At 37.6% G+C, this 15,759-nt stretch overlaps 1 protein-coding gene across 1 annotated transcript in view; it reads right to left on the bottom strand.

The window, feature by feature from the left end:
- CTNNA3 (catenin alpha 3) overlaps window positions 1–15,759 on the bottom strand; it is a 505,586-nt gene that overhangs the window by 471,532 nt on the left and 18,295 nt on the right. Inside the window, exon 4 of the mRNA XM_009636975.1 lies at window positions 9,223–9,389. Coding sequence (XP_009635270.1) covers window positions 9,223–9,389 — 167 coding nt within the window. The remainder of the gene's footprint in view (window positions 1–9,222; window positions 9,390–15,759) is intronic.

Here is a 15,759-nt window from a genome sequence, read left to right as displayed (position 1 = left end):
GGGTACTCCTTATCAAGTTAATTTACATAAGAGTAATTTGCAAGACCAGATACTCACCTTAGCCAATGTGCTCACATTCTGTATGAAAGCTGTGACAATGTAAATTATACTTTGTTACAGAGCTTACTTTTAAAATTAAAACTTCTTTCACATGTACCCTATTATTAAAAATAGTACTCATATTTTTCAAAGAGATGAACAATACCAACCCAGCTTGTAGGGAACTGTAACAGAAAGGCTAAGATTTGTGTGAAAGGAGAATGGGAGCTATAGCTTCCTTGCTACTTTCAGAAAATCATGAACCTTCTTCACTGAATTCTGTAACAACATCGGTGACAGAATATAAACACTAAGACAAAACCACAAGACTCTCTATTCTTTTCTGTTTGACTTCATTACCTTTCACCTTTTGTAGTATCTGTCGTTTTCAGATTTTCTCTCTGCTCCAGAATTGCTCCAAAAACCTTGAATTTGCAAAGCTTGCTTTCACCAATTCCCATTCCCGGGTACCCCCATTAGGTGGAAGTAATCTAATTGCAACAACTGCAAGCAAGACCTGAGTAAGGTTTAAGCTGACCAAAAGTGCTCCCTCTTTATAGTTGTGTAAGAAACTGCTCATAATATTGCTGTACAAATTCATCATATACCCTCAGCTCCAAACCATGACACTCTTCTCCACACATTACCCCAAAGCTGCTGCACCCTGTTACAGGGTTGAGTAATACAGGGAAAAGATCTCTAACAATTCCCAAACTCACTAAGTGGACATAAGCATTTTTTTTTTTTTTTTAATCATCAACATGTTAGTACAACACAGTTGTAGAATCATCCTCATCCTCCTCCTAAGGATGTACTTAATCCCATAGCTTCAATTCTTCCTTTGGCAGGAATTCTACCAGCAAGCTCACTCACTTCCTTCCCTAACATTAATAATGCATTTGCCTCTCTGGAAAGAGATATAAGAACCAACATGTGAGGATCAGTAAATACAAATCAAATGTGTAACTATAAGGGTAATATACTTCAGTAAAATAGATGGGTAATGGCCAAGACATTCACTTAGAAGAAGTCTGTCCTTAGATGCAAAGGAAAAACACTTTTTAAAATTTAACTCAAAAGTAAATAAAAAACAAACAAGCAATTTTAAGAAAACATACATATGCTCTTTTCACTGCCATCAACTCAAATATGAGTATTTGTGGAATAAGTAATGATATTAAAGGCAGTTTCTGTCTAATTTTTAAAGTAGAGTTTAATTATTACACTTCAATAATGTAACTTTGCAGCTGCACTTCACAGCATCCTTTATGGAATCACAGGAAAATTGCTTCTGCACTAGACAAGTTTGAGCTTGTTTGGTCTGAGGTAGACAAAATTCTCTCCAAGTTTAATGGGATTCCCTTAGCAAGCCTGGGAACCTCAATATGAGCCATGAAAATTAACAGCTTGTCAGCTAAACAGGAGACCAGGCCACAAAAATATGAGATTATAAACATGCAGTGCAAAGTACTTCATTGCTTATAATTCAGAGATGTGGGAGGAGACATCATTAAACAAGAAGTAGACAGTCTTATTCCTGGTAATAACAACCTTACAATCTCCGTATAAACAGAAATAGGTATGGGAGGCAGCAGATACTGCTGCTTCAGTTTGTGAATGATGTTATTTGACAAACCACATACCTTTAATGTCATTTGCCTGGGATCTAGCTAAGTCGTAAGGGTGATGTAATCAAATGGCCTGCTGCACATCCTTTACTTCATCTCCTTCTACATACTTGGTTCAGAATTAGGGTCAATGCTGCAAAAAGTCAGTCTCTTACTCAAGAACAAGGAGAAATGGCTCTTTTCTGGCTTGCCTAGAGTTGCAGAAGTGAAAGAGTATTTGTCTTTCTGAATATCAATATTATCATCTTGCATTGTGAAGGGCAACAAAATAGCACTGAATTATGTTATCCATTTGTGAACTATTTCTTTTTATTTTCGTATGGAATAATAGGAGTTGAACTAAGCATGAGGAGCAAATTTTATTTCCATTCTGACATAAGGAAGCCATTCATTAAAAAATACCTTCCTGTTTTAATAATGTACTGCTTCTTTAAAAGAATAAATTGTACTAAATGTACTATTTTAAATCAGCAGGAGATACGGTTGGAAAAAAAAACATTCAAAACCTCTTTTAAATTCCAAATACTGAACACACATACTTACGAGAAAATAGTTGCTCTCCCAGTATTTTGCTGTAATGGAATGGGCAATGTGCCTCTTTGGAGAGGTTTATGGAGAGTAGGTCACACAGCTTTTTCCATTCAGAAAATATCAAATTATTTTGCTCTCATTTTAAGGTCTGAAGACATGCATTTTTATGATAAAGCAGATACTGTTTGTTTTGCATGCATTTCCTCATTTTTGCCTCCCAAAGCAAGAGCAAGTTATAGAATAAATTTCTCTAGATCAGAATGATCTGTGTATGCTTGAGATACAAATAATTGTTGATCAGACAAGCCACTCTACATTACACTGACTTCATTACTATACTACCAATAAATAATCTGCCAAGAGAAACTGATTTTCCAAGGTTATTTTACCAGCCTAGAATTTGCCTTCCAAGATTAGCACTCATAGAAGGAAATTTCAGAGCATCACTTCCGTATTATTCTCTTAGAAGCACTGCACTTCAGTGTTAAGTGTTGCTGTAGAAGCAAAACACAGTAATAACTACTGAGAAGGAAACAATTTAGCAATGCTCTTTTTTTCCCCCGATAGGTTCAAAGAGAGTCTACTGCAATGGGATCCTAGTCACTGATTGGAGCATCCAAATAATAATTTAAAACCGATGTCTGCTTTTCTAATATCCCACCTTCCAACTTTCCCAAATAATTTTCAAACTTCGTCACCAGACATAATACAGATTTCTCAAACTCAGTTGTACTTCTGGCAACTTCATGCATTCCGTGTTAACCTATGCTACAAATTACCTTTGTATCATAGATCTCCCCAAGCTTTATGCTTACAACTTACTTCATTTGGAAAATATCTCACAACTTTACAATTATTTATTTTTACAAAAGATTAGTACATAAATCTCTTACATACTACGTATGTTAAACCAAACCAGAAAAAAATCCATCTTACTTAAAGAAAGCCTTATCCATTTAAAATAAGCCTTCCCCTTATGCCTGGGTTATGCAAAGTTTCTATAAAGCTGAGGACCAAGTGAGTCCAGATAAGTTTGCTTTCATCCCTATTTTGTCCGGGTTTGTGTAACTGACAGGATGCTGCTTATATTCTTTCTCATAATCTCAGGAATACAGACAGGCAACACTGTTGTCCAAGGCAGCTGTTCCCAGCTTCAGGAATCTTTTTCTTTTCTTAATTCATAATAAAAAAATATTATATCCTCCCTTCCCAGGTCTGTCTACCCACCCTACATACACAGTTTTCAAGAGATGTCAAAACTAGCTCCCTAGGAGTTTTAAGAGGGCAATCTATTCCCTCCCTTGCTTTCCCTCTCTCTCATTCTATCTCTTCCCCCCCCCACCCCGAGTGAGGTAGGTAAACATGATTTTCTTTGCTATTGTGAACCATGGCTCTATTAAAAAGGCAGTGGCTGAGCAGCAGGGAGGAAGGCTGTATATTTTTCTGCCCCGACACCACTAAGGGTGAGGGTCTGCTCCTACTGTACACTAAATCATGCAGATACTCTGGAAGAAACGGAAATTATCCTCTCTGAAACCTACCAAGCCTGCTTTGCTCATGGAGACCCTTCTAGGATACTAGGTAGCACACTAAACAGTGACAGACAGGAGACAGGGTACCTACGGCAGAAGCAAAACTAGGCAATTCCTGAGAAGTAGAAATTCCTGAGGGAGCTGACCCACACCTAAGTCTTAGATGTGACAGCAAAGAAAAGTTTTCAATACACATAGAGACAACACTGAAGAGTCTATTGCAGATACGAATCTCTGAGAGGTACTGAGCTAGAAATAAGACTGAAGGGAAGGCTCTACACCGCAAAGAAGCAAGGATTGGATTTGTTTTTAAACCTTTTCATTTAAGTGTGTTTTTAACCCAGAAACTGTGTTTTTCTCTTGGAAATACAGCCACTATATTCCATTTGGTTTTCTTGTGCTCTTGTAAAACAGGTTCAGGAGCCTTCAGGCTTGCTCACTTCAAAGAAATTCCGGAACAGTAGTACCTGAAGCTGGCCAATTAGTGTCCCTTCAAAGCTACGTTTCTGACTAGTAAGAAAAGGATAATGCTCTTTTTTTCAGTGATTCCCATGTTAAGACCAAAACCAGATATTATATAAACAGAACTGCAGAGACTGGGGAGTCTGTTCCTTAGCAACAGCTTGTTAAAAGAGAGTCATTAAGAATATGGCTGTTTCAAGGGAAGCCCTGGGGGTTGTAAAGCCACAAGTCATTAGGGAGTTACAAAGCGGCCGTCAAGAGGCCACTATACCAAGAACAGAAGTGGATCCAGGTTGCGGTTGAACTCGAAAAGATGTTCACTTTGAAAAGCACAACTCTTAAAAGTAATTCTTTAAGAGCTGCTTTTCCTTTGTCATTTATTGCCCATTACAGACTGCCACAGAATTTGCAGGGTGCCACGATAAACACTGTAGTCCTGATTACAAACAACTGCATCCCACCTGGCATATACTGACCTCAGATTGGTAGCGAGAGTCCATTTCTGATGGTTGATGAAAAAATATATATGAGTATGAACTAAAGGAGAAGCTAGATCCTCTCCCAAAGACTCCTGTCATCATCATCTCCACATCCCTTATTTTCAGAGATTTCTCTTGCCATGGGAGTGACCCACGCCCACCAAAGGGAAGCTGGGGAAGATTCTGATCATTTTCTGTTTCACAACCTGGCCCTGCACCCCCAGGGTAGCCTACATTCTTTTTTGCCCTTTTTCCATTTTTTAACGTTTCACTGCATGATACCACAATACCAAAACAGTCAGAAGGTAATGCGGTGAGCAAGTCAAATTTTAATTTAAGCAGAGCTACATGAATCAAATGAAATACCTAAATCCAAAGCGTAAGTAAGCCTGAGATGACTTACCTCTCTTCTTTTATGTAACCATACTGTTTTTCTCCTGCTCAAAACATTTTTAATGCTGATGAATACTCTGCAGGGAAGGGAGGAACAGACAGCACTAAGCCCACAGGGCCCAAGTTCACAAGTTGCTTCTTATCTGTAGCCATTCTCTTTTTTTTTTTCCTAGCAAGAGTTTTAAATAACTCTAAGCAAGCATTTTATAAAGATCACGCTGTCTGAGGCGTTCATGAAAAATATGAAGACTTGCACGGTAAATCTGCGAGCATGACAAGAAGGGAAAAAAGGCAGATAAAACATGTTGGCTCAGCATGATTTGAAATAGATTAGGAAAAGACAGACTGCCAATGTGCTTTGAATGAAATTCTAAGAACTTGTTACCTTCTTGCAGTTCTCCTCTGATCAATAAATTCAAGCAATTCCATTAGTCTATTAATTCACTTAATTAAATAATATCGAGCAATACTAACCATAATGAATGAGGCTAGTAATACAGCTCTGAATCAAAGAGTGCAATACATGATATAACCCTTCATCTGACTACATTTTTTCACACTCAGTTTTTTGACTAGAGACTTCAAATTCTAAACCGAGTATGGAAACTCAGATACGGACAGCTATTTATTCAAACTCTTCTCTGTTTAAAAAAATTTAAGTTGTTTAAAGAAGCAAAACCTTTCTTGTCAGTATGATGTACTTTATTTTCCCAGTCAACTGGGAATGAGCTCGCTGCTCACACCGCACCATCATACTCTTACAAGGCGGTAAATTCCACAAACGGCTAGAAGTGTAGTGTGCAGAATATGATCAGTCACTGAGAATTTGTACTGGCTTCTAATATGCATTATTTGATACACACTTTGCTGGCTGAAGATTCTATAGAATCCATGAAACAACAAAAATTCTCTCCACTTCATTAGTGAAGTTTCAAAAAAGTTAATCTCATGTTCACAAAGGTATGGTTTGGGACATTTGGAGTAAAATTCCTGCCAGGTTTATCAAATTCTTCCAAATAGACTGACCTGTTATTTCTAGTTTAAAAGTTGCATTTCGATACCTTTGTATCCAAAAAAAAAAAAAAAAAAACCCTAAAAACTCTCAGTATTTTCAGCATTATATAAAGATTTTATTACACAGAAGTGAAATACAGCCCAAAGTCTAAAATACACAGAAAACAATACTCTTATAGACTACACAAACTGAAAGGATGTAGTTGAGGTTCACGTTTTTTCCTAGGTATACTTAGAATGGCAGATGTGACAGGAAACACTGGATGAGGCTTTATATGACAGCTAGGCACATTGTCATTGTTTCCTTTCTATTTTTTTTCACATATTATAGAGGAAATTAAAGTTTAATGATCCAGACTGCATTCTGTCAGTAGAAGTAAGTATGGTTTCTAATGTTTTGAATGTCAGTGTTGGAATTATCCAGCTTTACTGAGTGAGCAAGACTAAAAACTTTCAGCACTTTTTGATAAATGTGTTTGAAAAGTATTAGATACATAAATACCATACATTAAATACTTCCATATTGAATAAGGTCTGATTAATACTCTAAAGCGTTCTTTGATGACGCTGGACCACTTCCCTTCATTTTACACATACAAACAAAAAATGATCCTTGGTTAGAATTTTCATTTCATTTACTATTACTTCGAGGGGGGGTTCATTTTTAAAATTAATTTTGGCTCAGTCCTTTAAATTTCTTCATTTTATTCTACGATGATTATAGAGCTCAGTTATGGAAATAAAGGGCAATGAAATTCCTCATCTCTTAAATGATTAATAACAGCTGTAACAGCCATGGTTTTTGTGAAGAAGAGGATAAAATGGTAGAAGTATTAAAATTTTAGATGAAGTTCAAAGAAAAACTGCTAATGAAAGAGAGTTGATTTTCAACTCATACGAGCATGCAAACGTCGAGATTATTAAAGCTGATATAGCAAAGACAAGGTCCACTTTCTATGCTGCACCCCCTGCATGAATACAATGTCTTTTTGTTGGAGCAAGTCCACAACTGAAGAAAAACTGAATTCCTAAGGGAGTTTTAAATTATAATAAATGTGAAGGACTTTGAAAAGAGCAAAGTTGAGACTCATTAAAGCATTTAATTGCATTTAAATCTGGCTAAGTTAGTCATTACCAAAAGTTGTTATAATTTGAAGGTTGTTCAGTAGCATATGCTGAAATTACTCTATCTTCTAAGTCTATTTCCTAATTAGATGCCAACATAAAAAGACACCATTACAGTTAGTACCACTGTTGGCAAGTTCAACAGCCAGGGCAGAGACTAAATAAATATGGAAAAAGTACCACCTTCCTCTAAGAACTAGGGTGAGTCTTTTTACATAGGCATAGTATTATGCCACACTAATTTACTGTGAGTTAATTGAAGAATTAAGTTCTCACTCCTATTAAGAGAACTAAATTAAAGTATGGAAGAAGAAGAAAACTTAATTGCATTCTTTGCAGTGTTGGAGTTTTTCTTGAATGATTCTTTGCATTCTTGTATGATTTTCAGTTACTGTTTGTTTTCCTTTTCAAATGGAAATCATGAAGTGAATTACACAGTTCTTTAGAAATACTGAAACTCTAGGAAAGGAAACTACCCAATTTTAGTGCTCTCATGTAAAACATACCGAAAACATTTTAGAAGAGTGCATCTAGGGTTATGAAAATACGTATGCAAAAATGTAATAGCCTACCAATAAAAAATATCATCATTTAAGAAAATTTTCCACAAGCAGTACAAAAGACATAGACCACTCCTCTTACAGCTGATAACTTTCATAAATACAGAACAACACAGAAGCTTCTGCAAATCAGTTTTCATTTAGCCTGTACTGCATCTCCAACAATTGTCAACATTGGATGTTTCAAACACAGCACTGAAACCCACACAACATTGTCTGATTAGGAAATACTGTTCCTACTCTGATTGGGAGCTAAATTTTCATTCCCCTGTCCTCACCAAACTGAACTCGCTTCACAATGGTCCCCTTTAAGTCAGCGGATCCTCTTGTGGGATGAGGCATTATTAGAGGTGGCACTGATTATTCACCTCTGCCCTGAAACATTAAGAAGTCAACAGAACTTTGAATTTTTATCAGTCTGTCACACATTACTGAAGATATTAGGGAAAAAAAGGAAACAAAAATTCCTTGCTCTTCCCAGCACAGATGCACACCAGATTAAACAGGGTAAGTATCCAGAGAAGAAACTCAGTAAACTCATTTTTGTGGTCAGACACATGATGCTGGGAAGATTAAAATCACACTGCTAAAAAAAAAAAAAAAAGGAAGCCTGCTCACATGGGACACTACAGCTGACATTAAAGGAACTCAAGTTTATGTAGACAGGAAAGTATTTTGACGTTGAACACCAGAAGTGTGGACATTTTGCCTAATTCAATGGGAATACAAGAATGAAGCCATCCCTTCTGATTAAAGAGACCCAAGTGGAAAAAAAGGTGATCAAACCACAGCACTATTGTGATACACACTTCCAAAACACATTATTCCCTTGAGTGGAAAAATTAAGTGGCTTTTAGAGAATATTTTCTACTGCACATTTTTTAAAGCTTTGTATACATCAGAACTTTCTAGTCTTCTGTCTGCAGTGCACGGATATATAGCTGGAGCTGGGGAGTTGCTGGAGGCACCTCTCGCACATCTCCTCCCTTAGCTGATCTCTCTCACAAACTGACTTGAATACAGAGATAGACCCTTATCTACTCAGTTCTTTCCCTCCATAAATACCTACATAAAATTCCACCTCTAAGATTCTCTACAGATAAATTATTCCCTAGTATTGACACAAATATCATGAAGGTTGCATGCATAAAAAGCTATAGAAGTACAACAATTCAAGTAAGAAAATATGAAATAAGAAATAAAAGGACGTTAAAATATAATTGTACAGATAACCATCTGCTTCCCCAGATTAAATATATCGAGTTAGAAGTAGAAGCCTTTTTTTTTTTGGTACATTCTACAAACCTCATCTAGAATCTACAGTTTTACCAATTGCCAAGGTGTTACTTGCATGAGGTATGCAACTTCCAAGTACAAAAAGAATTTTCAAGGCAGAAAGAACCATCAGCAGACACTTCTTTGGCTAAAGGGAGTCTGACCTAAGTCAAATTCTACTCACCACAGTTAAATGTTCCAGTAAGTATGCCACATCAACCATGTCCGCCAGAATTAGAAGCCTTGTGACAGCTGCAAGCAGAGATCGTGCTGCTTGGACAACAGCCTGCCTCTTAGGCAGATAGCAGGGATCACTGGTAAATGCCTCTGCTGATACCTTTAAGGCTTGACCTGCAAAATGAAGACATAAATTCCCTCAGGCTATATTGAAACATACAGGAAAAAAAAAATAGTTAAAACTCAAGCAGTTATTTGGCAAGTCACAAGTATTGCCAATGAATTTGGCATCTCCTTGTTGCCCTAATGCCTTGAAGTGAAGGTCAGTTATTATAGATCATGCAGAATGTTCCATATTTTGAATTATGCTCTCTTTCTGTTCTTCTGAATCATTTAATTCTGAAATAATTCCCTTGGCAACCACACCGTTACTTTTAGCTGTACGCAACAAGGCTAGGGGCTCCATGTTAAACTTTTCTAGTCACTGCTTTTTATATTACTATGTACTTTGCTGTCCTTGCTATTAAATAATTCCTGGTCACAGAAGGGAATCAAATATTGTTCTCATTATAAATGTAAGTTAATGGAATGAAAATCTCATACACTCAAACATCTGACTCCAACATAAAATACGATATACCTATGCAACGGTGCTAGTACCTGTGCCAGTAGACAACAATATGCTGCTCTTCAACATCAAGTTTTGCAAATGAAATTTAACAATTAGAAAAATGATGACCAACACCCAAGTTTACTTTCAGCAGTCTGTCACCTAGACTTACTCTGAGAAAAAAAAATTCCATTAAACTCATTTCTAAAAGCGTTTCAAAGTCTATTATCACGTGAGGAGCTTTGCTAGTGATGGCACAACCTTGAGAGAACTCACTCTACACAGAGTAGCACTGAAAAACTCCTGTCACACAAGCACAAACTGCTAAAATAAACGTTTGACCCATTAAACTCTCTGTATCAGTTTGGAAACCAAAGATGGATCAAAAGTCACAAAAATTAATCATTTTGGTTGTGCTAAAATTAGGAAAATTAATAAATGTAGCTATTCAAAGACTACATATTCATTAAACCAGCCCTTTGTTGACAACTGCCTTAAGCATGTCCTAGAGTTTGGGTGCAACAGTAAAGAAAAATATGGCACTCAAAATTTGATATTGCCCCAGAGTTAAATCCTTTATTATGCAATATTCTTTCTACCTATACCTAAATTACCTAAGTCCTGGTATAAGAATGGGGTACATTTCTCCAAGCAGTCATTTGATTCACAGAGGTTTTCTACATAGAAAGGGAGAGTGCAGGAACATGTAATTTTTGTTTAATTTTGCTACATAAATTCTGACCAAGAGTAAGGAGAGAATATTGCCTTCTGAAACAAAATTCACAGTACCCTTAGCACTGTGTAGCTTCACTCAAAAGCAAGAAGTGTGGAGAGGCCTCATGCAGGAACGTTATTAGCACATCTACTTCAGAGGATCTGGTAGTAAAGTCAAAGCTAAAGTCATGCAAAGAGTTTTGCTACCTGAACCAAGTATGTGTTTTTATAAGCTTTGGAGTTCTCAAATCAAAAAAATAGACAACAAGGTTTGTATGAAATACATACAATCAGTAAGTAACGCATATTCATAGAAATAGATACAAACAGAAGGGACTGTAATTACATACATATAGGCTCTTATGTGCTCCCTGAATCAGAATTGAGCGAGAACTATTCAAGTGCACCAGAGTTTGCCAGGCTAGTGCTATATGTGACTTCATTTCTGTAGATTCAGAGAAAAAACAAGTTTTACTGCTCTTACTAGAAACTGCATTTGAGAAAAATATTGAGCAAAGACTACAGAAATAAACCTACCAATTACTACAGAGTCCCCATACCAGCACCTGAGATAGTACTGGCCTGATTCTCTGAATGCTGAATACTGCCAACATGCTGAAACTCATCAGTTCTCCAGTGTCCTGGTTTTGGCTGGGATAGAGTTAATTTTTCTTCCTAGTAGCTGGCATAGTGCTGTGTTTTGGATTTAGTATGAGAATAATGTTGATAACACAATGATGGTTTAGTTGTTGCTAAGTAGTGCTTACACTAGTCAAGGACTTTTCAGCTGCTCTGCTCTGCCAGCGAGAAGCTGGGAAGGGGCACAGACAGGACAGCTGACCCCAACTGGCCCAGGGGCTATTCCATGCCATAGGATGTCATGCTCAGTATATAAACCAGGGGGAATTGGCCAGGGGGCAGCAATCACTGCTCAGGGACTCATTGGTCAGCAGGTGGTGAGCGACTGCATTGTGCATCGCTGTTTTATATTTTCTTTTATCATTAATATTATTTTCCCTTACTTTTCTATCCTATTAGACTGTCTTTATCTCAACCTACAAATTTAATTTTTCTTTCCCAAATCTCTCCCCCAGCCCACTGGGGAGTGAGCAAACAGCTGTGTGGTGTTTAGCTGCCTGCTGGGTTAAACCACAATATTCAGGAACACCCATCTTGAATAGTGCTCTCTGGTTTTCTCTTGGATTTCTTGAAGTGTTTGTGCAAATCATGCTTAGCAAACTCCATAAATAAATAAAAATCACACTGATATGAGATCTGGTTCTAGCACCTGCTACATCACAAAACAGTGAAAGTAAAAAAAAAAATACCAGTTTCTTGCGCTCAGAACTTCTCTCTACTAGTTGGCATGATAACGCACCATAGCTGAGCACATTGCAACAAACAAAACTACAGGAAATAAAAATCAAATATTAATCAGAACCACTGATTTTTAAGGTTTGTTATTTCCCCATCTGCAATGGACAGAAACACCTCTCCAGCTGAGTTCTGTTTTCAGTACCGGAAGAAGTTTCAAAGCACTGATTTGAGCCTAGGAATCCTGGATGGAGGGGCTGAAGTAAATGGAGAGAGAAAATCCTGCGTACATGCACACATATCCCATATGTTAATAAATTAATAGCAATTTGGGAAGCTTTAGTATGAATTTAAGAAACTAAATCTGGAAATTCATTGTGCCTTAATAAGGACATGTGAAACAGAGTGCATAGGCACTATCATAAAACTAAAATCCTTGCCCTTTCATTTCTCTTATGACTTCAAACAGAAAGAAAACTTTCCAAATTTCTGAGAACAAGCAATGTCAATGAATAACCTGACAAACATAGTATTTAACTACCATCTCTTTGTCTTGCCAATTACTGGTTTTGAATATCTTAAATTTGACATGTTATCTTTCAGGCCATAAAAGTAAAAGTTAACATCATATGGTTTTTACATATTTGGAATGCGTACACTGCAGTATTAATTCAGACCATTATAACTGTCAGATTCTTAAAAACATTTGCACAAAACCAAGAAGCTGACACATGCAATGTCTTAATAAGACAAGAAAGCATAAAACAACGGAAAGTTTTTCTGCAGTTAAGATAGAAGAGTGTAGAGCTGTCCAGCTTGGTCCCTCGGGATTCATTATAACAAATACTGACTAAATCATCAGGGAAATGCTGTTTCCCAAGACAATAAAATTATCATAATCACTGGGCACCTGGTAACTTTTGAACTTTCTAACCAACTTCAATAAAATCTTTACAAAGGGGAAGATATTGAAAGTTAGCTAACTACTTTTCCATGAAAATAGGAAATCAGGAAAGAGACCAAGTTAAAGCTCAGTGATGGCAAGCTGGGGCTGGCAGTAAAAGTTCACCTACTACTAAGCTTCAAAGAATCTTGAAGTGTTTTTATTGAGGAAGTGTTGAGAAGCAAATTTGAAGGAAGACAGGTTCTCGTTATTCCACTATTTAAAAAAAAAAAAAAAAAAAACCAAAAACCAAGGGTCAGTCTATATAAGACATACAGAACATCTGAAGTGTTTATAAGGAGAGGAAGAAAACAGCACACAGTATTCTACTACCTGTTATTTATTAGCATTTACTTACAAGATAAGTGAACAGACCAGATTCACTACTATTTTTGCAGTGGTTTGTGCCATCCAAGCAAAAGCAAAGCAGCTGTTAATTTATTTTAACTCAGCAATTCAAGCCAGAATTGCAAATAGGTTTGTAGCCCAAGATAAACGTGGTCTGTCAACCTCACATACTTCCCAGGATAAAAAGATAAGTAGCAAGTCAACTTGGTGACCTTTGGCGAACTCACAACTTCTTGGGCACAGAATCATCTGCTGCTCAGAAGAACTTCTGTTGAAAACTAGTTAAGTCTGGAGAAACTGAGAAGAGAATTCATGAAAGGAAGGCAATAAGAAAATAGAAATGGTTACTTTGAGAGGGAAATTTGTTGGGGGGGAGGGAGAGAGAAATAACCAACCAGAGGAAGACTGTGTAGAATCCTCAGTCCTGTGGTTCAGCTCTCTGTGATCCAAGGCCTAGATTGGTGTGGTACCACTGCGTGACTTTAGCTGAGAATATTTTTGGTAAGGTGCAAGAAAGTATGTTAGCTAACATCACACAAGATAAGTAAAAACACAGGCAGAAGTGGAGTTGTAAAGACAGCAGCAACTGACAGTCAAAGAATCTAAGAGGAAAAAATACTGTCATGAAAAGTTAGAAACCTTAGGCAAAAAGACCCAGGAATTTGCAAGGTAACAACTCTGTAAAACTGAGCCACAGTTCCAAAAGAGCACCAGAAGCCAACATTTTCCCACATGACTGACAACTGTCTGGTCAGCATTACTGGGGGTAACAAATACACTAACACTTTGCTCAGTCAGGCATTAGCTTTAGCTATCTATTGTATTTGTTAGCCACTAACCAACTGCTTTTTATTTTTCAAGTTCCGTATATCCTGCTAAGTAGAACCTCTTTGTACACAGTAAAAACTGGCCAAACAAAACTGACCAGAAAAGCAGAGCTACAGATTAAAAAGGAACTGGTTGGTTAGGAAGGAGTGAAAGTACTCAGCTGGGAGAAGCCCACACAGGAGTGAATGGTGAGCCTACGAGATAATAACCAAATGGATCAGGAGAGGAGTGAGATATAGCTTAGCTGAGGATAGGAGACAATTCTATTACCAGGAATATTTAATAAAAATTGGGAACAAAAAAGGTAATCTGACAGCACAGTGGCTCTCAGGAAACCTCTAGTGTAATGTTTCCCCCACCCACAAACACAAGGCTGAACTGTATGTTCACAGGCCCCACATGTTATTATTTGCCCAGGTCTCTGTTACTGTGCCTTCCAAAAGAGAATGGCCGTATGGGTTTGGGTGTCCTTCAAGCACCTCAGACACTTCAAAACCTCAAATAGTCCTAAAATCTGAAAATAGTACCATTTCAACACTGATATCTTCTGGGTACTTGAGCCACAAAGATGGTTAAAGTACTAGAGCACCTCTCATATAAGGAAAGGCCAAGAGAGCTAGGACTGTTCAGGCGAGAGAAGAGAAAGCTCAGAGGGATCTTACCAGTATTTATAAACACCTGAAGGGAGGGTACAAAGAAGATGGAGCCAGACTCTTTTTAGGGGTGCCCAGTGACAGACTCAGAGGCAATGGACACAAACTGACACATAAGAGGTTCCACCTAAATATCATAAATCATTTTTCTCACTGTGAGAGTGAGCAGTGGCACAAGGCTGACCAGGAAGATCGTGGAGTCTCCATCCTTGGAAATATTTCAGAAGATGACTGGACATGCTCCTGGGCAGACTGGTGGACCTGCCTGAGCTGGGGGCTTAGACTAGCTGACCTCTAGAGGTCCCCTCCAACCTCAACCATTCTGTGATTCTGTGAGTGAGTGTGTGAGCAAAGACAAGACGGAAGGGTCTGAAATATGACCAGCCCCTTAGAAATGAGTTGGACATAAGCTGGGATGGCCAGATGAACAAGTATAAAATCGTGACCCTAAAATAGAGCTATGAGATGCAGCCTAGGCAGATAGGAATTATGAGTACAAGCAGCAGAAAATGACAGCTCCAAAACCAGCACAATGTTAGAACTTGCTTAAAATGCAGTAGACAGCATGACAGTTCAATGCGATTTCATCCATTTTATTGTAATTCCCATCAAGTGGATATTCTTCCATAATTACATTTATCACAAACAATGAAACATGAAAGACAGTTCCCTTTTAGTGGCACAAATAGGGAAGCAGAAAGATGGGAGTATTCATAGTATTTCAATTATTTTAGACATTCAAATGAGAAGCAATTCAAAGAACGAAAGTCAGGATAAATCATAACTACATAATTATTGGAAGCAGATACTTCCAAGACTCTATTCAGCACACACAGATAGATGACTCCCAAAGTAAATGGTGTTACTACCATTAGCTGATCAGCTACTGCCTGCTACTGTCAAATGACGGCTACTTATGGATGCGCTTACAAAAATCTATGCTCCGGCATAGGGAAAGGTAAAAACACAGGTCAGCCACGGGTAATTTTAAAAAAAGCCAGAGGATCCATGCACTTTATCCAGCACCAAAAATACCAAAAAATTTACATGAAAATTCCTTTACAAACAAGTCAATGTAAGCCTGTTGGCAAATCTGCTATTGGCAAATAGCTGGCAAAAGGTACACGCTGCTGC

Source organism: Egretta garzetta, unplaced genomic scaffold, assembly GCF_000687185.1.
Source record: "Egretta garzetta isolate BGI_Z169 unplaced genomic scaffold, ASM68718v1 scaffold204, whole genome shotgun sequence".
Lineage (NCBI taxonomy): Eukaryota > Metazoa > Chordata > Aves > Pelecaniformes > Ardeidae > Egretta > Egretta garzetta.
The sequence above is the reverse complement of the archived record's forward strand: the minus strand, read 5'-3'. Positions and strand labels throughout refer to the sequence as shown.